The sequence below is a fragment of the Emys orbicularis genome, chromosome 4, assembly GCF_028017835.1.
Source record: "Emys orbicularis isolate rEmyOrb1 chromosome 4, rEmyOrb1.hap1, whole genome shotgun sequence".
NCBI classification, from domain to species: Eukaryota; Metazoa; Chordata; order Testudines; family Emydidae; genus Emys; species Emys orbicularis.
The window spans coordinates 111,514,301-111,539,059 of NC_088686.1; the positions used below are offsets into that span (position 1 = coordinate 111,514,301).

At 47.5% G+C, this 24,759-nt stretch overlaps 1 protein-coding gene across 1 annotated transcript; it reads right to left on the bottom strand.

Annotated features, from left to right (window-relative positions):
• Positions 1-11,559: 11,559 nt before the first annotated feature.
• Positions 11,560-24,263, bottom strand: SCT (secretin). Its single transcript, XM_065402434.1, has 5 exons — positions 24,175-24,263; positions 22,269-22,373; positions 20,399-20,503; positions 16,498-16,617; positions 11,560-11,671 (listed from the first exon to the last, which is right to left on the bottom strand). Exons 1-5 carry the CDS (start codon positions 24,261-24,263, stop codon positions 11,560-11,562), a joined length of 531 nt encoding a protein of 176 aa, XP_065258506.1.
• Between the last annotated feature and the right edge of the window lie 496 nt (positions 24,264-24,759).

The window sequence follows — 24,759 nt, forward strand, 5'->3', positions numbered from 1 at the left end:
TCTTCTTGGCTCTGGAGCTCTGTATTTGTAACTGCGTTAGGATTTGGTGTTGAATACCCCCAAATAAACATAGTGGGGTTATGGGCTTTGGCACCTGTTAAGTTGACTGTCACTTCCAGTGCTCCTCAGTGGCAGGTGCGATTGTAATCACCAGAGTGCATGCTGGAGTGTCGTACTGAGCCAATGATTTGGAGCAGAGCTGCACTTCAGATGTACCATAGAGACTCTCTGCTTCATGGTAGGGTGACCAGATGTCCCGTTTTTAAAGGGACAGTCCTGTTTTTTGGGACTTTCTCTTATATAGGCGCCTATTACCCCTCACTCCCTGTCCAGTTTTTTCCCGTTGCTATCTGGTCACCCTACTTCATGGGGACGTTTCATGGTAGAAATAAATGGGCTTAAGCAAATCTTCCATGTCAGATCTCAACTCACTACAGGCCAGCACTGTCCAATGCAGCCCACACCACGTCTGTGCTCAGCTCCATAGCAAGCCGTGTTCTCCAGCACAGCCTCCTGCTTCTCGTTACAATGTGTTGCATAGCTCTCTAGAATGTTTAATTACAGTGAAAGACCTTGGTAGTGCAATGGACTGGGAGCCGTAACTCCTGCTTTGTTTGGACTAGCAGGACGCCTCTGTTCTCCTACTAGCTCTACCGCTTCTTTCTTTGGTCGCCTGGAGCAAATCTGCTCCTCTGTCCCTCCTCCCCCCCCACACACACACATTTGTAAAATGTTCATAAAACTTATCTACCTCAGAGGGATGTTAGAAGGCCTAAATTTTCAAAAGTGACAGTTATTTTTGGCTGCCCGACCTGAGACGCCTTTGAGGGAGGCTGATTTTCAGAGAGCTGGTGCTCAGCACTTTGTGAAAATCAGCGGTCTTTAAACTGTTTCAAGCTGGGCGCCCAGAATTGCTGATCGCTTTTGCAAATGCTGCAGGCTGCCATATCTGCAAAGTATTTTGCGATCCTGCGCTGGAGAATCCTGGCACTGGAGAATTCAGAGTATTTGAATTCTATTATAGGACGTTTCTCTTTGTCTCTCTTTAAAACTACTGGAGTGTGAATAGGTCAGTGACTGCTGTCGATCCCCATATGATCACGCACCATGTCAGAGTATAACGAGTGATGGAGTTACTAACAAAGATGCTATTTAGTGAGAAGATTGCACAATAGAGGAATATGTGCTTTAAAATCTCATTTGTGTAAAGAGGCTCGCTCTGCATTATGGTAACACTAGGGTTACCATATTTTGAGTGTCCAAAAAGAGGACACTCCAGGGGGCCCTGGCCCCGCCCCCAGCCCCGCCCACGCCCCAACTCCACCCCTTCCCCAAAGTCCCCGCCCCAACTCCGCCCCCTCCCCTGCTTCCCGCGAACATTTGATTCGCGGGAAGCCTGAAGCAGGAAGCAAGCAGCAGGTAAGCTGGGGGGGATGGGGGGAGGAGGCGTGGCCCAGTCTGGTCCCCTCCGGCGGCCGGCCCCGGCCCCGGCCCCAGCGTCTCCAGCCTGGCTCGGCTCAGGCCCTGGGGTGCCGGCCCCGGGCCAGCACCGCCAGCCCCCAGCCCAGCACTGCCGGCCTCCGGCCCGACCCCAGCCCGCGGCCCAGTGTGGCCCCGGCCCAGCACCCCCGGCCCCAGCCCAGCGCACCCCCGGCCGCCCAGCACCGCCGGCCCCCGGCCCGGTCCCCGGCCGCCCAGCACCGCCGGCCCCCCCGGCCGCCCGGCACCGCCGGCCCCCGGCCCAGCGGCACCGGATTTTCCCGGACATGTTCGGCTTTTTGGGATTTCCCCCCGGACGGGGATTTGAGTCCCAAAAAGCCGGACATGTCCGGGAAAATCCGGACGTATGGTAACCCTAGGTAACACCCTGTTAAATAGAGACCTGATATTACTGTATGATGTTTCTGTGAACAAAAGCTCACTGTTGTAATCACTATTGTTTTGTCTCTTATTTACTTGGCAAGGATTTGTAAACCTAAAACTTTCTAAATAGGTTTAAAAAAATCTTATTAAAAGGATCTTGAAGTTAAAGGGTGAATGACTGGAGGCTGTAGCAGAAGAATGCATGGACTATTGATTTACTGCAGTGGTTCTGAACCAGGGGTACACGTACCTCTGGGGGTACGCAGAAGTTTTCCAGGGGGTACATCATCTCATCTAGATATTTGCCCAGTTTTACAACAGGCTACATAAAAAGCACTAGCGATGTCAGTAGAAACTAAAATTTCATACAGATGACTTGTTTATACTGCTCTATGTACTATACACTGAAATGTAAGTACAATATTTATATTCTAAACGATTTATTTTATAATTATATTGTAAAAATGAGAGTCATCAGTGTTTCAGTAATAGTGTGTTGTGACACTTTTGTATTTTTGTGTCTGATTTTGTAAGCAAGTAGTTTTTAAGTGAGGGGTAACTTGGGGGTACACAAGACAAATCAGACTCCTGAAAGGGGTACAGTAGTCTGGAAAGGTTGAGCGCCACTGATTTTACTGCCCTTGAAGAGAGGACTGGTCTTGTGGCTAAAGCATTGGACTGGGAAAATGAGAGAGGATGGCTCTCTGTTTAAGGCCTGGACTGGCACTCAGGAAATCGGGGTTTTAACTCCCTGCTCTGTCAGAGTCCCTGGGTGACCCTGGGCAAGTCACTTAAACTCTCTGTGCCTCAGTTCTCCATCTGTAAAATGTGGATAATAAACCTTTTTTGTCATGTCTATTTAAATTGTAAGCTCCTAATGGTAGGGGCTGTTTCTTACTATGTGTATGTACAGCACCTAGCACATTGAGGCCCTCATTTCAGGCCTGGTCTACACTAAAAAGTTAGGTCAACCCAGCTACATCACTCAGGTGTGAAAAATCCACACTCCTGAGTGACGTAGTTAAGCCAACCTAACCCCGGGTGTAGACAATCTTCTGTCAACTTCTCACGGAGGCGGATTACCTACGCCGATGAGCGAAGCCCTCCTGTCAGCGTAATTAGTGTCTACATTGAAGTGCTACAGCGGTGAAGCTGCAGCATTTCAAGTACAAGCCCTTAGGTGAAATCTTGAGGTACTACCATAATACAAATAAAACAGCTTCTAGCTTTTCTTCCCTGCCTTTCCTTTGGATTTTCATCGGACTGCTTGTGACATTACCAGGGTACAATCTGGACTGTGGAACAGCCTGGGATGCCTTTTACACTGCTTCTCTGTGAGAGCAAACACTGCTGGTCAGCTCACGCACAGCTCCAGCATGTAAATTACTCCCAGCTATTCTGTCTGAGTGCTATGGGCAGCTACTCATGTATTACACTTGAGAGCAACACCAGCAAATTCCCAGCCCCAGACATTCCCCCAGAAATGTGCGTTTTGTACAGCCCAGCCCTCTCCCAGAAAACACAAGCTCATATAAATCCATCATTTCATTAATAGAAAATGATATGCACAAATTCTGTTATCTCAAATGGGATTTCCCCAAACACTTCAGTCCAAACACACTGGTTTAGATAAAATAATAAAGCAAGTTTATTAACTACAGACAGACTTTAAGTGGTTACAAGAAATGAGGCATAAAAGTCAGAATTGGTTACAAAGAAATTAAAGGTAAAACGCAGCTAATACCTAACTTAACAAGCTAAGTGAATTCAAAGCAAAAGATCTCTCAGCACATGCTTCAGCAGTCTTACTGGCTGAATTCGTTTCAGACAGGATCCCTCCCTCCGTCCAAAGCTGTTACTTTGTTCCCTAGGTATTGTGGTTGCCGAGGATGGAGAGAAAGGGAGGAATATTTTTGGGGCACTTGTTCCCCATTCTTATTCCCTTCTTTGAGAATCATCTCCAGCTGGGGTTCAGGAGACAAAGTGTAAATTTCTCACTTATGCTGTTTTTCCTGCCGAGGAATGGCCACTTAACCAGGCGATGGTCCGTTTGATTTTGTTGATCCCTGGCTGAGGCATCAGTTTGCCTTTTGTCTCTGAGGAACTGGTTTGTGGCTGCTTCCCCAGATTTGGAATATGTCTCAGTAATGTCATACAGGAGAATTTTTTATAACTTGACCTACAATGTTGCCACACTTATTTTACCAGGGCAATAATGACCAGTGAATTATCCATTTTCAAATGATACCTCACAAGGCATACTTTGTACAAAAGTCACCATAGTCTTGAAAAGGGGGTGAAATTGTGGTTACAGACTGTCACACTGCACATGGCAAAGTTTTCCTAAGAGGAATTTTACAGCAGTGTTTTGTGGCTTGTGCTTGAAGATCAGCAAAGCTTTTATTATACCCAGTATTTTGCATTCTCATGACAAGCCGTTGTCCTCAAGCCTTAATTCCTTTTGATGTTTCTTTGTGTGGCGCACATGTTGGCTAAAGATGTTTAAAAGGATTGATTGCTGTAAGTGAGCCGGTCACGCAGCAGACTGGATTCTCTGTGGGATGCTAGGTATTTACTTCACAAGACAAGGCTGCCACTTTCAGGATAGAGGTCTTGGGGGCTGCAGAGAATATGGTGGCTTTTGTTAGTAAGGTATGATTCACTTATGAGAATCATTAATAGAAAAAAATTCACTGAGAATGAGACTAGATGAGTGTGAAAATAGGCTTAAACTCAGTAACAGAATGGTGAGGTAACAAAGTACCTTACAAAGCGAGGAATTTGAGAGCTCGCTGTGAAATGGTTGATCGATTGTTCATTTGAAGCTTGTTACTTTCCTGACTCTTTGCAATTTGTATCTTAGAATGATATCTATGACTAAACCATTATTATGTCCCCTCTGCAATCAGGGTCCCATTGTGCTGGGCACTGTGCATACACACACACACAATGACATATTCTCAGGGCCAGATTAACCTTTTGTGAGCCCCGGCAGCTGGACCGTGGCCCCTCCCCCACACTCCACCTGCGTTCTGCCCTGAGGCCCCACCCCCACTTAGCCTCTTCCCCCAAAGCCCCACCCAGCACTTGCACGGTGGGGAAGGGGCGGAAAGGAGTGAGCGGTGGGTGTGGCCTCGGGGGGGGGGAGAGGCTGAGCAGGGGCAGGGCCTTTGGGCAGAGCAGGGGGTGGGCCTGGCGCCATTGAACCCGGTACTGGATACTCTGACCTGAAGAGTTCACGTTCTAAACAAAGTGGGAGAAAGGGAGGATTATCTTCACCTCCCATGTTAAACACGGGGAAATAAGGTGCAGAGATGAGGTGTGGGGGCTGGTTGAAAATCTTTGTCTCAATACACTTTTTCCATGCAAAACTGGAATTATGATTAAACAAAACCTTTGGAAAGTGGCTGCTTTCTCCAAATTTCTGATTTGTTTTTCAGCACTTTTGTGGTTTTATGGAAATTCAAAACTTTCAGCTAAAATTTGAACAAAACTTCTTGTTTTAATCAATCTTCCATGGGGGGTGGGAACTCATTTCCCAATGACTTCTAAGGGTCTGTCTTCACTTACGACTTGGCTACACTTGCGAGTTACAGTGAATTAAAGGAGCCCCCTAGCGGGCGGACTAGCTCACTACCCGTCCACACTGGCAAGGCACGTAGAGCACTCTGACTCCATGGCTAGAGCGCTCCTGGTGCTCCACCTCAGCGAGTAAAATAACGTTTTATGTGCTCCCACTGGAGCGCCCCAGCATCAGTGTGAACGAGGTGTTGCATTACTGCGCTCTGATCAGCCTCCGGAAACGTCCCATAATCCCCTTAAATCAAGTGACCACTCTTGTCATTGTTTTGGATATGCCCTTTGAAAGCTCCGTTTCTGACAGTCGGCTGCTTATCTGCTCTGAGACAAAGCAACCATTACTGTGGAATGCTGTGTGTGAGAGAGAGAGAGAGGCGGGGGGGAATGGGAGGTCTGCTGCTGTCTGAACTTACAAGACAGCATGCTGACATGCTCTCAGCCCCCCAAAAACCCACTCTCTCTCCCCCCACATACACACAACACACTCCCTGTCACACTCCACCCTCCCCACCCCCCATTTGAAAAGCACGTTGCAGCCATTTGCATGCTGGGATAGCTACCGCACTGCTCTCTGTGGCCGTTGCAAGAGCTGCTAACGTGGCCACGCCAGTGCACTGTCAGTGTGGACAGACTGCAGCGCTTTCCCTACTGCACTCTACAAAGGCTGGTTTAACTCAAAGCGCTCTACATCTGCAAGTGTAGCCATGCCCTGAGAGTTAATCTGGGCTCTTACTTGGGTGTCACCCTTAGCCTGTCTCCCTTCCACACACGTGGCGCTCACTGGAGTTTAGTGGTGCTTTCAGCCCAGACTGGCTGACTTTCCTAGGGCTTTAGGCTAAAACCTGAATGCTGCTTTATCTCTGGCTGGTAACCTGTCCACACTGCAGTGCAGATGCAGGCTAAATCCCTGAGTGCTGATAGTCCTCCAGTGCCTTCCTACAAATCCCCCCATGTTCCAGAAGGACAAACTCTCTCCTACAATTCACTGGGGAAGAATCAGAGTGGATCAGTTTACTGCAGCGCAGAGAACTATGGGATGTGTCCCCAGAAACCATAGTGACACATGTGGGTGGGCGCAGCACCAGTGAGGGGATGGTAGCTTGGGTAAGGGTTTGCAGTGGGGCTGCTTAAGGGTCTGTTTTTGCTACCCAGGCTTAAGTGACTTCCTCAAGGTCATACAAGTAGTCTGTGATGTGAACCCAGGTTTCCAGAGTCCCAGTCAAGTGGCTTAACTGCTGGAACATCCTTCTTCTATAACTCTGACTAAGGAGAGTATACGCTGTACTAAAACAATAATCAGTTTAGCCACAAGCGGTGGACTTTCTTCTTGCTGAAAAGACCAGGATCTCTGCAGTCTTTTATTAAATGCAGAGAATAGGATTTAAGTGGTTCCAGGTGGTAACAGACAGAACAAAGTAAGTCACCAAGCAAAATAAAATAAAATGCGCAAATCTATGTCTAATCAAACTAAATACAGATAAGTTCCTCACCAGTTCCAGAATGCTCCCTTTTACAGGCTAATCTCCTTTTAGCCTGGGTCCAGCAATCACTCACACTCCCTGTAGTTACTGTCCTTTGTTCCAGTTTCCTTCAAGTATCCTGGGGGGGTGGAGAGGCTCCTTCCTTAGCCAGCTGAAGACAAAATGGAGGGGTCTCCCATGGGTTTAAATAGACGTTCTCTTGTGGGTGGAGACCCCCTCCTCACTCCTATGCAAAGTCCAGCTCCAAGATGGAGTTCTGGAGTCACCTGGGCAAGTCACATGTCCCTGCATGACCAGGGTCGGCTCTACGTTTTTTGCCGCCCCAAGCAAAAAAAAATTTGGCTGCCCCCCGTCCCAGCCCTGGGCTCCTCGCCGCACCCCCCTGCTGCCCCAGCCTTGGGCTCTCCCCACCCACTCACCCACACCGCCTGCCGCCCCAGCTCTGGGCTCCCTCATTCCCCCCCACCATTGCCCCCCACACACACCTCCTGCTGCCCCAGCCCTGGGCTCTCTCCCCCCCTCCCCAACCTGCACCCTCCTTCCGCCGCAGCCCTGGGTCACTGGTAACTCGCTCCCAGGGCAGGTCATTCAGCAGGAGTTTTAGATGTGCACAGAACACAGACAGGACTGGTTCCCGCATGGTTACAGAACTGCAGTAAAGTGGAACAATTTTCAACTTGTGTGATTGGAGGATATCTGGATGCATATTATAAGACTGTCCTACATAAACGAGGAAAAGTTGAGGTGCCTTTATTATTCTTTTCTTCCACTCTTTCTTTCTATGGGGAATTTGCCAATGCAATATCACTGTCTTCCTTTTAAACAAACAAACAAAAAGGCAATGGCTGTTGAAAATAGCAATTCCAGTCCTAATAACCATTGGGAAGCATTTCTTGCTCAATTTTATCCTACTTTTTCTACAGCAAGTTACAGTGGATCAGTATATTTGATTTGGGAGAAATGAAGTAACAGCTGCCCAAACTGAGCTTGAGCACTCCTGAATTTTGAGGTGTTCAAATCTGGAAGGCAGGTGCTGGGGGGCGGGGGGGGAAGGGGGCTGTGGCTCCACGGGGAAGCACGGCAGCATATATGCAGCAGTGTGTCTGGCGCTGCACGGAGCCAGACATGCTGGTCTGAGTGGAACGGTAAGGGGGCTGGGGGGTTGGATGGGGCGGAGGTTCGGGGGGGCAGGCAGGGGCAGGGAGAAGGGGGGGTTAGATGGGTCAGGGGTTGGGGGGGCAGTCAGGGGACAGGCAGCGGTTGGATAGGCATGGGAGTCCTGGGGATTTGTCAGGGGACAGGTAGGGGGTAGGGTCCTAGGGGGGAAGTTGGGGCGGTCTCAGGAGGGGGCAGTTGGGGACAAGGAGAAGGGAGGCTTAGATAGGGGTGGGGTCCTGGGGGGCAGTTAGGGGCAGGGGTCCCGGGAGGGGGTGATCAGGGGACAGGGTGCAGGGGGGGTTGGATAGGTTGGGGTTTCTGTGGGGGGCAGTCGGAGGGAGTGGATGGGGGCAGGGTGGGGCTACCCTCCCTCCCTGTGGAGTGTCCTAATTTTTGAATGTTCAGATATGGTATCCCTACCCTTCAGAGTGCAGCTCTCCATTCACAGCAGGCTGCAGCATGAGGTCTCAGCTACCTCACTCCCTCTCCCTCTTTCCTGTTGGTAGTGGCCAAGAGAATGCTGGGAAATGTAGTTCTTTCCCTGCTCCAGGGCTGGCTCTATAGGCAGGGAGCTAACCAAGGAACTACAGCTCCCAGGGCCCCCTGTTGGTTCTCAGCTCCCATGCTGGATCCCTGCTGCCCCTGCAAATAGGCTGCCTCAAGCACGTGCTTGCTTTGCTGGTGCCTAGAGCCGTCCCTGTGCATGACTCAGTCTTTACAGGCCGAAGCCATTGTCCACATGGTATCTTGTATGTCTCCAGGAAGACTTCTTATGTGGATTGGAGCATTCCAAGGTGCATTGTTCCCCAAGTGTTTCCTGATCAGGTACTTAACCTTGCAAATTCCTTCCTAAAGAAGCTGACCAAATGCCTCACAAAGCTTACTTAGAAACCAAGCAAGCATACAGCCCATATTCTTAACCTCAAGTAGAAAATGATATATATATACAAATAGGATGAATAGATACAGTAAACCATAACCTTTACAGAGATATGTTACATGGCACAGGCAGCACAAAACATATTCCAGCTATGTCATACATACATATATAAGCACCCCCCCATAAAGCCTTATGGGGTACACTGTCACAGTCACTTCTTATTTCTGCAATGGAGTTTGAAAGCAATTTCTCATAATGGGGTTTTCAATACAGAAGGGAGTGTGGGAAATCTAATCTGAAACTCTCTTCTCGATATGCACCCCACTTGGCAAACCTTATGGGCATTCTTCTGTCTTGAGGATTATTTTTTGGTGGGGAGGGTTGAGTAATACATGCTTTTTTGCCTTGTGTTTTGCATGGAGTCCTCTGCTTCTTTACATGCTCCTGTTGGTGATTTCCAATCTAACAACAATTCTGAAGCTGCTATTTGCTTCTTCCATCTTAATCCTTGTTCTACGCTTGGCAATATAACAGCACATCATTTTTACATCATTTTTCTTTCTTTTCCTCTCTCTCTTAGTAGGTGCCTGCATCATCCAAAACTCAGCTTGTCTTCTGGTGGGAGACAGAGTCATATAAAGAGGAATGTAACCTCGTTCCCTTTGAATGGGTGCAGAATGACAATGCCTTGTATTCACTGCTCTTCACCTGGGCCAAAATGTTCAAACTTGGGGACCTAAAGTTAGGCCTTGTCTGCACTTGGGGATAACCCTGATTCGTACATCGGTAGCCAGCACTAGTGCTGACCCTTAAATGTAGATCTAATCAGGATAATCCTTGTAATCAGGGTAAACTCCAATAAGCTCAGCTGGTCCAAACCCCAGCTACACTGAGGCACCTTCCTCACCAGGAATGTAATCATCTCTTAACTTTGCTTTTTAGCCACTGAGTTAGCTGGCACCGTGGGGCAGTGCAAGTCCCATTCAGCATCATGTCTAGCTGGCACAATGCAGAATGTGACTTGACTGACTGGTCACCGCAGACAAGGGCAAGGTTAGCATTGTGCCAGCTAACTCCATTGTTAAAGCACGTTTAAACATGATTACATTTCCTGGTGAAAACAAGCTCTTAGGGGTTAACACTAGAACAGTTGCTGGACTCTGGCTGAATTCAGGCTATGTCTGAATATAGGCAAGCTTTGAAGAGTCCAATTCCATGTTTTAGGCACTTAATTAAACATTTAGGGCTGAATTTCAATGGGATTTGGGCACCTAATTCACTTACGCTGCTCTGAAAATCCCAATCAAGGTGCTGTCAAAGCCAGGTTTGAAAATTTTAGCCATGCTGCTTTTAGTGGTTTAATCACATAAAAATTCTTCCAAAGATTCCTTTGAGATTTTTCTAATGTTTTTGTAATAGAAAGTTATAACAGCATGGTTTCCCACATGCTGCAATAAAAGGAAGCTGGCCTGTGAGACGTGGAAATGGTTCTTTAGTGCTACATTAAGGGAAAGGACACATGTTTGTGTAAGACTAACTGCTTTGTAAATGTCTCTGAAAGAAAAATGAATAGTAGTTTTCTGATGAGCTACATCATAAACACTCTTGTAGGCAACAAGGAATGATCTTTACAGTATGGTCTTTAGCTGCCTAATGTTTAGAGATGATAGTTGAATTTAGTACTTTTGCATTAGAAGTAGATCACCTGATCTTTACCAGGAAAGAGCATCAAAACCATGCAGTGTGACATAAGCAGCATGCACAAACTTGAGTATTAAGAATGAATTTCTGCTTTTCGGTTGGCTACAGTGCCTGTTTCTAACTGCTAGAAGACCAGTACCTGTAAACAGAAGGGCAGAATGGATTGGAAATTGATCCATACATAGCTGCCATCAGTGTAGTATAGTTCTCAGGGAGATCTTTGTCACAAAACCCACCACCCATCTGATGTTTTCTGCTTAAACAAAAGCACTGATCTCTTTGTCTGTGTGATGTCTCCTGCTCTGTCTTTCTAACATTGGGGTATCAGAGTAATGGTGAGTCTCTCGCTGAACAAAGAGGGCCAGATCTTCAGCTGGGCTAAATCCACTGACTTCACTTGAGCTGTGCTGCGTGATGCCAGCTGTGTGTGTGTGCGTGTGTGTGCGCATACACATACACATATATAGATATGGGGGAGAGAGGGAAGGACAATTCTTGCCCTGACCTAGCAATCCCCACTGTGCTATGCATACCAGCCTTGCTGCTGTATTCTCAACTGCTTCCGGTGCTTGACCAGAGGAACCAAAACACAAGCCAAAGCACAACAGCTGCTGAAGAACCTTTATTAAAGTTTAGAATCCGGCCTGGAACAAAGTATTGTGTAAGCTGCTTCCATCATTCATGCACCATCTACTAACCCCACCCTCTATTTTACACCAATACACACAGTGCCCTTGATTACATGCTTTACTGTTATTTTGGCAATTTCTGATCCCATCATTTACCCTTGAACCAGATTCAATAGCTTCCTTATTTATTTGTAGGCCGCACACGGAACCCCCCCCCCCCCATGCTGTAGTTTAAGGAGAGGTTTGGCTGCTGTTGTCCCCTTCACTTCTAGTCCAATACAGACACTTCTTCCTTCATCTCTTCAATCAGTGGTTTGGAGGCTGGGCAAATGTATTGGCCGGTCATCTGAGTGGCTTCTCTTGCATCACTCTCTGACAGGCTGTAGTAAGACAAACAGGGAAGTAGTCCGGGATTCCACAGGGGAAGTGGACTAGAGGGTGGCAATGAGACTGAGTTACAAAGTTAAGGAAAAAAGTAAAGTGAAACACCTGCCAGTTGCCCCAAATTATCATCATCCACCTGATGGTGGCAGACTACAGCCAGAGTAGGTCCCGTTGTACTAGGCACAGTACAAACACAAAATACGAGGCAGTTGCTGTCCCAAAATACTTACTACCTAAAAGGACAAGCTGGACAAAGGGTGGGAGAAGGTAAGTATTATCCCCATTTTACAGATGGAGGAGCTAAGGCACAGAGAGGCCATGTCTACACTGCAGGGACTATAGCGGCATAGCTACAGCATCATAGCTATGCAGCGAAAACCCTGTAGTATAGACACATCCTACTGAGACAGAAGAGGCTTTTCCTCTACTGTAGGAACACCACCTCCCTGAGCGACAGTAGCTAGACCGACAGGAAGCATTCTTCTGTCAACATAGCTATGGCCACACTGGGGGTTAGGTTGGCATAGCTTCGGCACTCCCGGGGTGTGGATTTTTCATACCCCTGAGATCCATCACCATGGCGACCTGAGTTTTGAGCGTAGGGCTACATGACTTGCCCAGGATCACACAAGAAGTCTGTGGCAGAACCAGAAACTGAGTGTAGATTTCAGGGCCGGCTCTAGGTTTTTTGCCGCCCCAAGCAAAAAAAATTTTGGCTGCCCCCCCGTCCCAGCCCTGGGCTCCTCGCCGCACCCACCTGCCGCCCCAACCCTGGGCTCTCCCCCGCCAACCCGCACCCCCCTGCTGCCCCAGCCCTGGGTTCTCCCCCCCCCAACCCGCACCCCCCTGCCGCCCTAGCTCTGGGCTCACCCCTACCCCCCCACCATTGCCCCCCACACACACCTCCTGCTGCCCCAGCCCTGGGCTCTCCCCTCCCCCCACCTGCACCCTCCTTCCGCCGCAGCCCTGGGTCACTGGTAACTCGCTCCCAGGGCAGGTCATTCAGCAGGAGTTTTAGATGTGCACAGAACACAGACAGGACTGGTTCCCATATGGTTACAGAACTGCAGTAAAGTGGAACAATTTTCAGCTTGTGTGATTGGAGGATATCTGGATGCATATTATAAGACTGTCCTACATAAATGAGGAAAAGTTGAGGTGCCTTTATTATTCTTTTCTTCCACTCTTTCTTTCTATGGGGAATTTGCCAATGCAATATCACTGTCTTCCTTTTAAACAAACAAACAAAAAAAAGGCAATGGCTGTTGAAAATAGCAATTCCAGTCCTAATAACCACTGGGAAGCATTTCTTGCTCAATTTTATCCTACTTTTTCTACAGCAAGTTACAGTGGATCAGTATATTTGATTTGGGAGAAATGAAGTATCAGCTGCCCAAACTGAGCTTGAGCACTCCTGAATTTTGAGGTGTTCAAATCTGGAAGGCAGGTGCTGGGGGGGGGGGGGGGGCCTGTGGCTCCGCAGGGGAGCACGGCAGCATGTATGCAGCAGTGTGTCTGGCGCTGCGCGAAGCCAGACACGCTGGTCTGAGTGGCACGGTAAGGGGGCTGGGGGGTTGGAGAAGGGGTAGGGGGTTCTGGGGGGGCAGTCAAGGGACAGGGAGCAGGGGGGGTTGGATGGGGTGGAGGTTTGGGGGGGCAGGCAGGGAGAAGGGGGGCTTAGATGGGTCTGGGGTTCGGGGGGGGCAGTCAGGGGACAGGTAGCAGTTGGATAGACACGGGAGTCCCGGGGATTTGTCAGGGGACAGGTAGGGGGTGGGGTCCTAGGGGGGAAGTTGGGGGGGGTCTCAGGAGGGGCCAATCAGGGGACAAGGACCAATGGGGCTTAGATAGGGGGTGGGGTCCTGGGGAGCAGTTGGGGCAGGGGTCCCGGGAGGGGGTGATCAGGGGACAGGGTGCAGGGGGGGTTGGATGGGTTGGGGTTTCTGTGGGGGGCAGTCGGAGGGAGTGGATGGTAGCAGGGTGGGGCTACCCTCCCTCCCCGTGGAATGTCCTATTTTTTGAATGTTCAGATATGGTATCCCTACCCTTCAGAGTGCAGCTCTCCATTCACAGCAGGCTGCAGTATGAGGTCTCAGCTACCTCACTCCCTCTCCCTCTTTCCTGTTGGTAGTGGCCAAGGGAATGCTGGGAAATGTAGTTCTTTCCCTGCTCCAGGGCTGGCTCTATGGGCAGTGAGCTAACCAAGAAACTACAGCTCCCAGGGCCCCCTGTTGGTTCTCAGCTCCCATGCTGGATCCCTGCCGCCCCTGCAAATGGGCTGCCCCAAGCATGTGCTTGCTTTGCTGGTGCCTAGAGCCACCCCTGGTAGATTTCCTGAGTCCCTGTCCAGTTCCTTAACCACAAGACCACCCTTCCCTCTCCCAAGGGGACTGGGATGGTTGATTAAATGCCAATAAGAAAAAAAAATGAGACCACCTTTGTGGCAATGCCAGTAACTTTAGAAATTAAATAAGAATGACCTGACTTAGGCCTGGTCTACACTGGGGGGGGGGGGGGGAGAGAAATCGATCTAAGATACACAACTTCAGCTACGAGAATAGCATAGCTGAAGTCGACATATCTTAGATCGACTTAGAATCACTTACTTTGCGTCCTCGTGGTGCGGGATCGATGGCCACCGCTCCCCCGTCGACTCCGCTTCCGCCTCTTGCCGTGGTGGAGTTCCGGAGTCGACGGCAGAGCGATCGGGGATCGATTTATCTCGTCTACACTAGACGTGATCCGGCGGGTAGTGTAGACGTACCCTCAGAATATTTCAAATTCAGAAAAACTAAATAAAGATGGTATAGAAATTGAGTTAAAATAGTTAGACTTTTCTACAAGAAGTAGAAGATGGCTTGGTCCAGAATGTTAGTTCCAGCCTCTCTACAATCAGAGAAATATTTTATTTACCCCATATTATTTAGTTTTAATAACTACCTCATACAGGGTTTTTTTTTTAGCCATCGATCTCAAAGATAGGTAAGTGTCAGAAGGTGAAACTGAGTGTTGTATGCGCTTATATCTCCAGAAGCATAACATCAGAATTATCCTGAAGAATTGCATAGAATTTAAGTGCATTTCTATGGTGCTAGCTACATGCTGACTTGTGTTTCAGCTATGGAATTGTCCCTGATCCCTATGCAAACAACCTCTCATACATGCAGGCCTTGGCAGGATGACACTGGATGTAAAAATTTGTGACAGACCCAAAATAAGAGCCAAAGCAACAATAAAACATTCCAGGAGGAGATGAGGAATGATGCAGGTTTGATTTAGTTAAAAATGTGTTTAAAACTTTCTCTGGATCAGATCCTCAGCTGCTGTAAGTCCATGGAGGGCAGTTGAGCTATTTTGATTCACACAGCTGAGACTCAGTCCCAGCAGCTTTAGTGTTAAATGTCACTGATGATAATAGTGAGGTGCACCAAGGTTCTGTGTAAAGTTCAGGCTGTGACCCTGTGAATGCTGCCTTGTGGTAATAGTCCCATTGGGATTCATGTGAGCAGAACCCTTGATAAGTATTTGCAGGCTCAAGCCTCAACTTTGAGTCTAAAATGAGTGACCTATAGTACCCAGGCATGAGATGTCACCATCTAGCATGTACAGAATCCAGTTCATTTTCCTCTCTCGTACATTGTCTTGTGAGGCTAACCATTGCCTCTATGAGAATTTAATAGAGATCCTATCACCGGATCACATTTATAACATTAGACCTAAGGAATTGGCCTCAGTTGCATTATAATTAACCCCCATTATTTCAAAACACTACAAACCTTAATTACCACCCCTTGAGTCCGTTGGCACAGAACTTGTCAGCTCAGCTGTGCATTTTTCCCCTTGTGTTGAAGCTATGAGCTAAAAACCCAGTTCTGCAAAGCCCATAAGGGTAGGATTTTCCAAAGTGACTTAGAGCCTGATTTCTAAGGTATTTAGGTGCCTAAAGATGCCGAGAGGCTCCCAGTGGGATTTTGAAAAGCGGCTAAGCCTAACTCATAACTGAAATCAACAGGCCTTAGGCATCTACAATGCTTTGAGAATGACTGAGGTGCCTAGGCACCTATCTGCATCTTTAAATGCCCAAATAACTCTGTAAATGCGGTCCTATGTCATGTAGTCAATAGGATTTGTGCTCCTAAATCACATAGGTGCTTTTGAAAATCCCATGCTAAACACATGCACAGCTTTGCTCATGTGAATCGTTCAATTGAAGCCAATGGAAGGAAAAGAGAAGTGTAATAGAATTAGACACGTGAGCCTGGCTAGCCCGTTGACAGAACATCAGCCTTTGCCAGGGTTCAAGTTCCTGTTCAAGTAAATACTTTAGCCCAGGAGTGGCCAACCTGAACCTGAGAAGGCCAGAATTTACCAATGTACATTGCCAAAGAACCACAGTAATACATCAGCTCCCCTCCTGCCCGCTGGCAGTCCTGCCAATCAACACTTCCCCTTCCCTCCCCTTGCCTCCCACCCGCCACAATCAGCTGTTTCACAGTGCGCAGGAGCCTCTGTGGGGGAGAGGAGAGGGGGGATGAGCGAGGGCATGGCAGGCTTGGGGGAAAGAGCAGGGGCCTTGGGGGAAGGGGTGGAGTGGGGGCAGGGCCTGGGGCAGAGCAGGGGGTTGAGCAGTGAGCACCCCCCTGCACATTGGAAAGATAGCATCTGTAGCTCCAGCCCCGGAGTCAGCGTCTATGCAAGGAGCCACGTATTAACCCCTGAAGAGCCACATGCGGCTCCGGAGCCACTCAGATGCTATGATCATGAAGGCCATAGAAGTACCGTGATTATTCTTGCTGATAGGGTAGAAACATACCGTACATACCTATCATTCAGAAAGCTCTGGTATAACCACATGAAGCAAAAGTCATCGTAAGAGCTGCCGGTCTCATGTGTCCTTGGTATATCTGTATGGATTAATCCTTCAGAGCCGTCCACCTCATCACTGATTTGGAGGAGGGGGGAAGAATATTGTTAATGTCACCCATGCCACCTGCTTGTGGGGAATGTTTTTCAAGCAAAAGCTGAGCTGCTGTGAACAAGATGTGATCTGACATCTTGAGTAAAGCCAGTTCCTGAAGGTTACACTGATTCCCCTGTATCTTAATATTCAGTGACAGCCTGTTTCCTTCTATGTTTCCAAAAGATGTCATGATATATGGCACCCTAGTGTTCCTTAAACCAGAGAAGTTTAGTAAAGAAAATAGCTACAAAAACTGACACAAACAAAACAAGTTCCCATACAGCTTGAGTCCCAGTTTTGGCTCCCTTATTTAGCAAGGACTGCATGCTGCCTGGAACGCTATATAGCACACAGAGACATTTAGTGGCTGAATAATATACTGCAAGTAAGCATGGCATTACAGGGGCTAACTCCATTGTGTTCACAGATTGGCACCGGTTGCCTTGCCACCTCCTGCTAGGCTGCAGTTGTGATGTGTAGAAGCAGTGACTTCTGATGACATATCAAACTGACCTCCCACATACTTCCCTGCCTGATTATTGATGGGTTGTGCTGCAGCTGGGTGTGAAGGCTTATTGCAGTGGTGACATAGGTGAAGGCACATGTGCCATTGAAAATTATATTAATTTTCTGGGGCAAAAAATTTTGGGCCTTTAAATAACTTGCTGCTGCTATTCTGGGAGCTCAGTTCTGTTCTAGGGAGAGGAAGCCAATACAGCAAAGACAAACTGCAATGCCGGTAGATGCTTCCTCTCCAACAGAAATCCACTTTGCTGATCCTCTGAATGGGGGCAAATTGTGCTCTGATCTCCTTCCTGGCTGCTGATGGCAGTATATGTACTAGCCAGCTGGAGTAGGGGGCTGGATATGCTCAACAATTAAGCCAGCATTCCTCCCAGTGCATTCTTGTGTAGTGTGGAAGGATTCTGCCTCATTTGTAGTATTGAAGCAAGAGGAATGATTTTTCCTTCCATGACCATCTTTCCCTTGCACACTAGCAGAGGACAGGCTATAGTTAGATAGCTGAATCCTGCTATGCTAATGATTGTATTGTACAAACTACCACATCTACTTCGGGTACGTATAGGTGCACTTTAGGGGTCAATGAACCTGACAGTGTCTCTAGCTACACCTCAGCTGGGGAACAGAAGTGGCAGCAGAGAGAGGCTGTTAGAGTTGGTTTTGGGTGGCTTATCTGTCCCCTAATATACAGGACACGTTTACGTAAATATGAAATTTGAGATATGGAAGTGAAATCCAGGATTATCATAACCTCATCTGACACAACAGGCACGATAAGACAGGGAAACAGTGGCCTCAATCTTGCAACTTCTCTTTATAAACTGTCCTTCTAATCCATTGTAGATGTTAGCTCTGGAGAAAGATGCACAGTATCCTTACATGGCTAGAGTTACTATATGGGTCAATGGTCACAAACTGGGGTGAACAGGGGAGAAAAGATGGGGAAATAGTGATGCCCTGAGAAAAGACCACCAAGGGATGGCTTGCTCTGTCCCTCAGTAGCCCTGCCAGTGGGAGTTCCTTTCCTTTCCCTTCCCTTGACCAGGTATGGTCCATGGGGATTACTTAGTGGAGAGACCAAGCCTGAGGCTTTGGAGTATCAAAAAGGTACAGCAAAGTAAGGAAAAAATACTAAGTTTTCCCCTTACCTTCCTCTGAGATTCTGTACATGGTGTAGGAAAGCCTTTAGTTTAGTGAGCTTCTCTTTCGAGCCCAAGTCATTTTCAGCATGATCAATAAAGCCAGAGTCTTCCACCTGCCCCTCCAGTCCAGATGATTCGGGAACACTAGTACACAAGAGTACAAATATAGAAAGCCAAAGCTTATTCTTCAGTCTGCTCATTACTTACCTACTTAGTTCTTGCACTATTCCTCCTTCATTTGCTGTCGTACCAGTTCTTAAAGACAATGATCCTGAGCTGGTGTATATTGGCAGAGCTCCACTGAAGTCAGGTTTATATCAGCTGAGGTGCTGACTTTTATGTGAGAATGGCTACATAGAAATATAGGGCTGGAAGGGGCCTCAAGTGGTCATCTAGTTCCACCCACACCCTCCCCACACTAAGGCAGGACCAAGTAAACCTAGACCATCCCTGACAGGTGTTTTGTCTAACCTGTTCTTTAAAGACCTCCAATGATGGGGATTCCACAATCTCCCTTGGTAACCTGTTCCAGTGCTTAATTATCCTTGTGAAAAAGTGACAAAAAACTAGTGAGAAATTTTTTCCTAATATCCAACCTAAATCTCCCTTGCTGTAAAAAAGCATAAAGCATGCCAAAACTCAGCTCAATCGTTGTGCTGAATGTTATCTTTGTAACAAGCTAAGATAAACATGTATCCTGCTCAACTCAGGCAACAAATTTTAATTCAAATTGGTTTGTTCGGGTGCCCTAAAAATCACCGGTAATGGTCTGCGCCAGTAAATTATGGAACCGTTTAGCAATGAGCCAATATGTTGATTCAGCTCAGACTTTACCGAGATTAACCTGATTTTTAACCAGGGGTCAGATCCAGCAAATCCCAAGGAGTTTAGTGGGAGCTGCAGGTGTTCTGCACTGCTGGAAGTCAAGGCAAGTGTTTGAAGGATAACACTGCTTCTCAATATTGCCTCTCTTCCTCTGCAGCATGGGTATGGGTCACATGATGGGATCATGTGGGCACATCTCACCCAATCAATTCCCTGCCATTGCAGGGACCTCAGATAATGGTGCACCTCAGTCTCCCCTGTTCTTTGCCTGTGGCACACCACAGTTTAGTCAAATCAAAGCATTACAGGAAATGAAAGTTATTGGGCTCAATGGAGGGGTATTTGGGTGGAATTTCATGAGCTGTGCTATACAGGAGGTCAGACTAGATGATCAAATGGCACCTGGGAAGGAACTATTTTGTTATCTGAGGAGGCTCTTTCCTTGAGGAAAGGGCCAGGACTGAATTAGGCCTTAATGCTTCCATTGATCTTTGTGCTCTAGTTATTTGCTAGAGCCCAGGGACGGGGCAGGGGTGGATTGTATTGTACTAAGAGCCTAGAGGCCTTACTTAGTTTGGGGCCCATTGCACTAGGTATTGCATGGACACACATGACCTGACTGACTTCAGGGGGAGCTCGGTAGCTCAACACCTCGGCTGATAGAAAAAGAGTCTCTGCCCTCTGTATATGAAAATTGATATAAAAGGCAAGACTTGACAGGTGGGGCAATGGAAAGGGCATTGGACGGGTACTTGGGAGACCTCTGTTCTGTTCCCAGCTCTGCTACAGACCTACTATGTGACCTTGGGCAAGTCATTTCACCTCTGTTTGCCCACCCACCCTGTATCTGCCTGGCTTATTTAGACTGTAAGATCTTCAGGACAAAAATCTCTCTATTGTGACTGCACACGCGTCTTATGATGAGATGTGTTGGGCAACCTTAATAGGTGATTCTACCAACTTTGCCTGTAATAACACACAAGTGGGCAGGGTCATGTTGCAGAGCGGTGTTTACATGCTTGTGACTGTACATCAGACACAGGCAGTCAAGGAAGGCTCAGCAGTAGTAGTGAGTGGGCAGGGAACAATACAGAGCTAGCTCTGGTGTCTGAAGCTTTCAGAAGTCCGGGAAGTTACACACTGCTCTCTCTCCCTGGAGGATGGGCACCTTCACTCTGTTTTCTGGGTCCCTGTTTTCTAGCTGTAAGCTGACACCTGTGACAGGTTGAATTGCCAATAAGTCACTTTCCTTTCCCAGTATATGTATTTGTTACCTGCGCTTGTAGCCCACCAGAGACTTGATTAGTTTCTGAACCTGAGCGTTTCCTCTCATCTTGCTGAGTTCGCTGGTGAACATGCCATCAGAGTGCCTCTGGTACCTGCGCTTCGGGAAAGAGAGAAAATAAATGTGCCTGACCTGAGGCTGCTCTCTCTGTTCTAAGGGACTTGGATTACATCTGTAATTGCTGCACATCTGGGCCTTTCCTGCTTAGATAGGCTCCTGCTCCCAACACTGTGTATTGGGATTAGGGTGACCAGATGTCCCGATTTTATAGGGACAATCCCGATTTTTGGGTCTTTTTCTTATATAGGCTCCTATTACCCCCCACCGCCTGTCCCGATTTTTCACATTTGCTGTCTGGTCACCCTAATTGGGATTGACCCACAGGATCAGAGCTTAAAGGAGAGACAAGCTGCCTCTCTTGTGTGTATTAATTATGCACTGACGTAGGTAACTGAAAAGGAACAGTTCTAGACTGGCATATGGCTAACTCTAGACGACCTATGATCAAGCCAGCTGTTCATATTTAGAAAGGATGATTTTTTTTTTTTAAATAACGGTGCTGTTTCCTTCCCCACAACCCGCCACCCCCGCCACCGGCCTGGCAAAAACATCATCTAGTTGCATGAATTTCAAGGGAGTTAAATGGTGTGTCGCTTCCCCCTGTCCCTTAACGATAGCTTTGAAATGTTTGCATCTGTATAAAGATACAAACCTTGGGCTAGATCGTCACTTTACCACCTGCCCTGGGTAAGTGGCCGTGCGCAGTTGTGCTGGCCCAGGAGCACACCAGGGAGGGAATTGCGACTCTCAGACTTGCTCCAGGGAGGAAGCCGCCTGCTACCGGACTACACCATTAGAGCAGTTCCCTTCCCCCTTCACACCAGCTCAGCTCAGCCTGTGGGGGAGCCCTCGTCATGGACCGAGACCCCATTGTGCTAGGCACTGCCCAGACAGAGCAAAAATAAAAAGGTCCCTGCCCCAAGGAACATACAGGGTAAGAAACCCTTCTAAGCGATAACCTTTCCCCCCCCAGGTGTGCAGGCACATTGGGTGAGTGATGATGTAGCCCCTTAGTCTTACATGCGATGAAGAGGAGAAGGCAGCAGACTGTCTCTGCTTTTTCCCTTGTTACTTCAGGCTTGGAATTGTAAGTGTACAGCGACACACCACGCCTCCGTTGGCATAGACACCCAAGGGGAAAGGGGATGTCCTTATTCCAGCCGTCCTCAGGCAAAACTCCCTCCCAGTGCGTTCAGAGGGAGCTACGCCTGAGTGAGCTCTGCAGGGCTGATGAATGAGCTCTCTAGAGTCAGACTTGGTTGCATGCAAGGCAGGATTTGTCCCTGAAGCACTAGGGCTGGATTCTGCCCCATGCTGGCTCCCCTTTGGGCTGCTCTGGCTACCAAAGATTTCATCTAGAGAATTTGAAGCTGCCCTGAAGCAGCAGTTGGGGATTCCCGTGTGGAAGGTAATCACCTATGGCTCAGCTGGCTTTATGCCACTCGCTCCTAGCCCCCCCTCTTGTTGGAAGTAATGAACCATTAAGAGCCCCTTGGGGGGGCCATTCCAGTGTGTGCCAGTTAGAGCAGCCCTGAGACGGCTTTAGCTTTGCAGCTGAGCTGGCTTCTGGGTGCTGTCGGGATGGAGGGTTCAGGAACCCAAGGTGCACCTGAGGATCTGGCCCCAGATTTGGAATCAGGCTCCAGAGAAGGCCAGGCAGTTTACTTGCTAGTATTTGACTGGCTGGCTCTCTAGACCCAATCTATAGTCTCTTTTTTTGAGGCTCATCCTGATCTTTTTACACTTTGGAGTTCAGAGGTCACAACAGAACGAAGCAGGGAAGAACCAGTATTTTTTACCTTTGATTGAGGCCCACGAGAGATTTGACTAATTTCTGCACATAGGCATTTTCATTCATCTTGCTGAGTTCACTGTTAAATACCCCGTCGGCATGTCTCCGAGCCCTGGGAGTTTAGAACAGAAAACCAAAAATGGGCGCAATGCCATGCTTTGGATGGGGTGGGTGTTTAAAACCATCCCTTTGGGAGAGGGGGGAAGCTGGGAGGCACGACCATAGCTAGCCATTAATAGAAACCTTGGCCCACAATGGGAAACGGGAGCGTTCCAAGTAGGGGTGGGGGAAGGAGGGTAAAAAGGCAAAGGTTCAAAACATAAAAGGAGCAAATATTTAAAGATTTAAATATATTTTAAACTAATTAGAAAATAAAAATGTCTTATGTTCCTTTCTAGCTAGATTTAGAAGAGCCGGCCCATCATCATGTGTGATGGAATACACCCCTGTGTTCACACCCTACACACTAGTGTAGTAATCTTTCTACAAAGTATGCCTTGTGAGGTATCATTTGAAAACTCATAATCTGCTGGTCAGTTGTCCTGGTAAAATGAGTGTGGCAACATTGTGTGTGAAGTTATAAATCCCCCTGTATGACGTTATTAACACATGTTCCAAACCCCACAGCACTGCCCAGGCAGAAGTCAGGTCTGTCCTAAACAAAGGAATGTGTGCTTGCCTGAATTTCCATTTAAGCAGTAAACAGAGTCATCAAGCAGGGAGGGAAAACAAAGGAAGTTCAAACAGGTGATTTAAAAACCAACAGGGAATATCCTTCCTCACAGACTGTTTGTGGCCTGGGTCTCAGCTGGGAATGTTTTTCAAGAGGGGGACTGAAATTATAAAAAGGAGGGACAAACACCCTCAAGGCTTCCTGTGTGATGTTGGGTGAGTCGCTTAGCCTTTCTGTGCTGTAGTTCTCCATCTGTAAAATGGGGAAGGTACTGTCCTATCTCCACAGGGGTGCTGTGAGGAGAAATACACCAAAGACTCTGAGGTGGTAGGGTAATAGGGTACATATAAGTACCTGAGAGCAGGGATGCTGGAACAATTTTTATAGTGGGGGTGCTGAGAGCCACTGAACCAAACTGTAAGCCCTGTATATAATGGAAACCTCTTCAAGTCAGGGGGTGCTGCAGCACCCCTAGTTCCAGCACCTATGCCTGAGAGAGATGGGATTCTCAAGATTGGGCCACTAGAGTGACTCTTTGGGGCAAGGATCTCTATGCCTACTGGTCTAATGAAGTACCTGGCATGCTTTGGCATTATGTAAATCAGGTAATGGTACTTGGTGTAGCAAAGAACTTCTTCAAAACAAAAAACACACCTCAGTTAAATGGATGTTTAACTGTAAAGAAATGTCCAGTGTGCACATACTATCACCCCTCAGGGGCTGTAGGGTAAGACCCTCAGGGGCTCTACTTCAGTGGAGTCACATTGATTTACCCCGGCTGAGGGCCTGGCACTACCCATGTTTTGTCAGCAGTTGGTTGGACTAAACTAAACTAATCTATACAAAGGCACTCTTAGCGTGGAATGAGAGTATGCACACAGGGAGCGAGCGCAGAATAGCTATTGTGCTTTAAATTAATACCCTAGCTATTTTGTACTAATTTCCCCATGAATTCGCTATGTAGACAAGCCCTAATTTAGTTACACTGATGCAAACTTTTGTGTAGGCACTTAAATTGGTTGAAGAGTGAATGGGTCATTTCAGTTTAGCTTATTCTGTTCTGACTGCCAAAATAAGAGTGTCTGTACAAAAACTTGCACTGGTTTAACCAAATCAGTTAAAAAAACAAACAGTTGCAACTTCTGTATGTAGACAAGACCATAGTTTTCTAGCTGCTGGATCCTTAGAACAGAAAGGCATGGAAAGAAGAAGGGGAATGGAGTCCCAAAAGGATTCTTACCTCTCCAGAGCAGGAAGCGTTGCTGAGAGCTGAGACAGGACAACCACAGAAATAACTAGCTGCCAGAGTCCAGTCAGCAAGGAGGCCATGATGTCTCCTGAAATGAAGCACTAGGTTTTGTGAGCAGTAAAATGAATGACCCTGTTATTTGTTTGGAACAATTTACCGGTTGCACTGCACCAGATGTTGCTGTATTGCTACGTTAATAACACCATTGTAATGACATAAGGCAGTTCTTGCCAACAGAGAGAGCATTCTGCGAAACGTAAAGGACCCAAATAATTTGCCCAGCCAGTAAATTACAAGCTGTTTGTATTCTGTATGCCCCAGTGAAACCAGTTTGGATGTTTTAATGTTGGGATTCAGTGCAATATAGAATGACTAGACTGGTAATACATCTGGGGCATAACACAATGGAGCAAATCCCACTCTGTTGTAACTGGATCTAAGTCAAAACTCCAGGGATGAATTTATATTTAGAAATGGGAAGATTAAAAAAAAAAAATTCACCACCACTGAACACATTCAGCTGTCAAAATACCTATAGGAAATCCAAGTCTAATATTTCAAACTGTCAGGCAAAAA

Coding starts and splice junctions, on each gene's coding strand:
- SCT (XM_065402434.1), bottom strand. CDS start 24,263: ATGGCCTCCTTGCTGACTGGACTCTGGCAGCTAGTTATTTCTGTGGTT. Junction 22,374..24,174: donor ACGCTTCCTGCTCTGGAGAG/GTAAGAATCCTT, acceptor CTAAACTCCCAG/GGCTCGGAGACATGCCGACG. Junction 16,618..20,398: donor CTGGTGGGCTACAAGCGCAG/GTAACAAATACA, acceptor CCTCCAAATCAG/TGATGAGGTGGACGGCTCTG.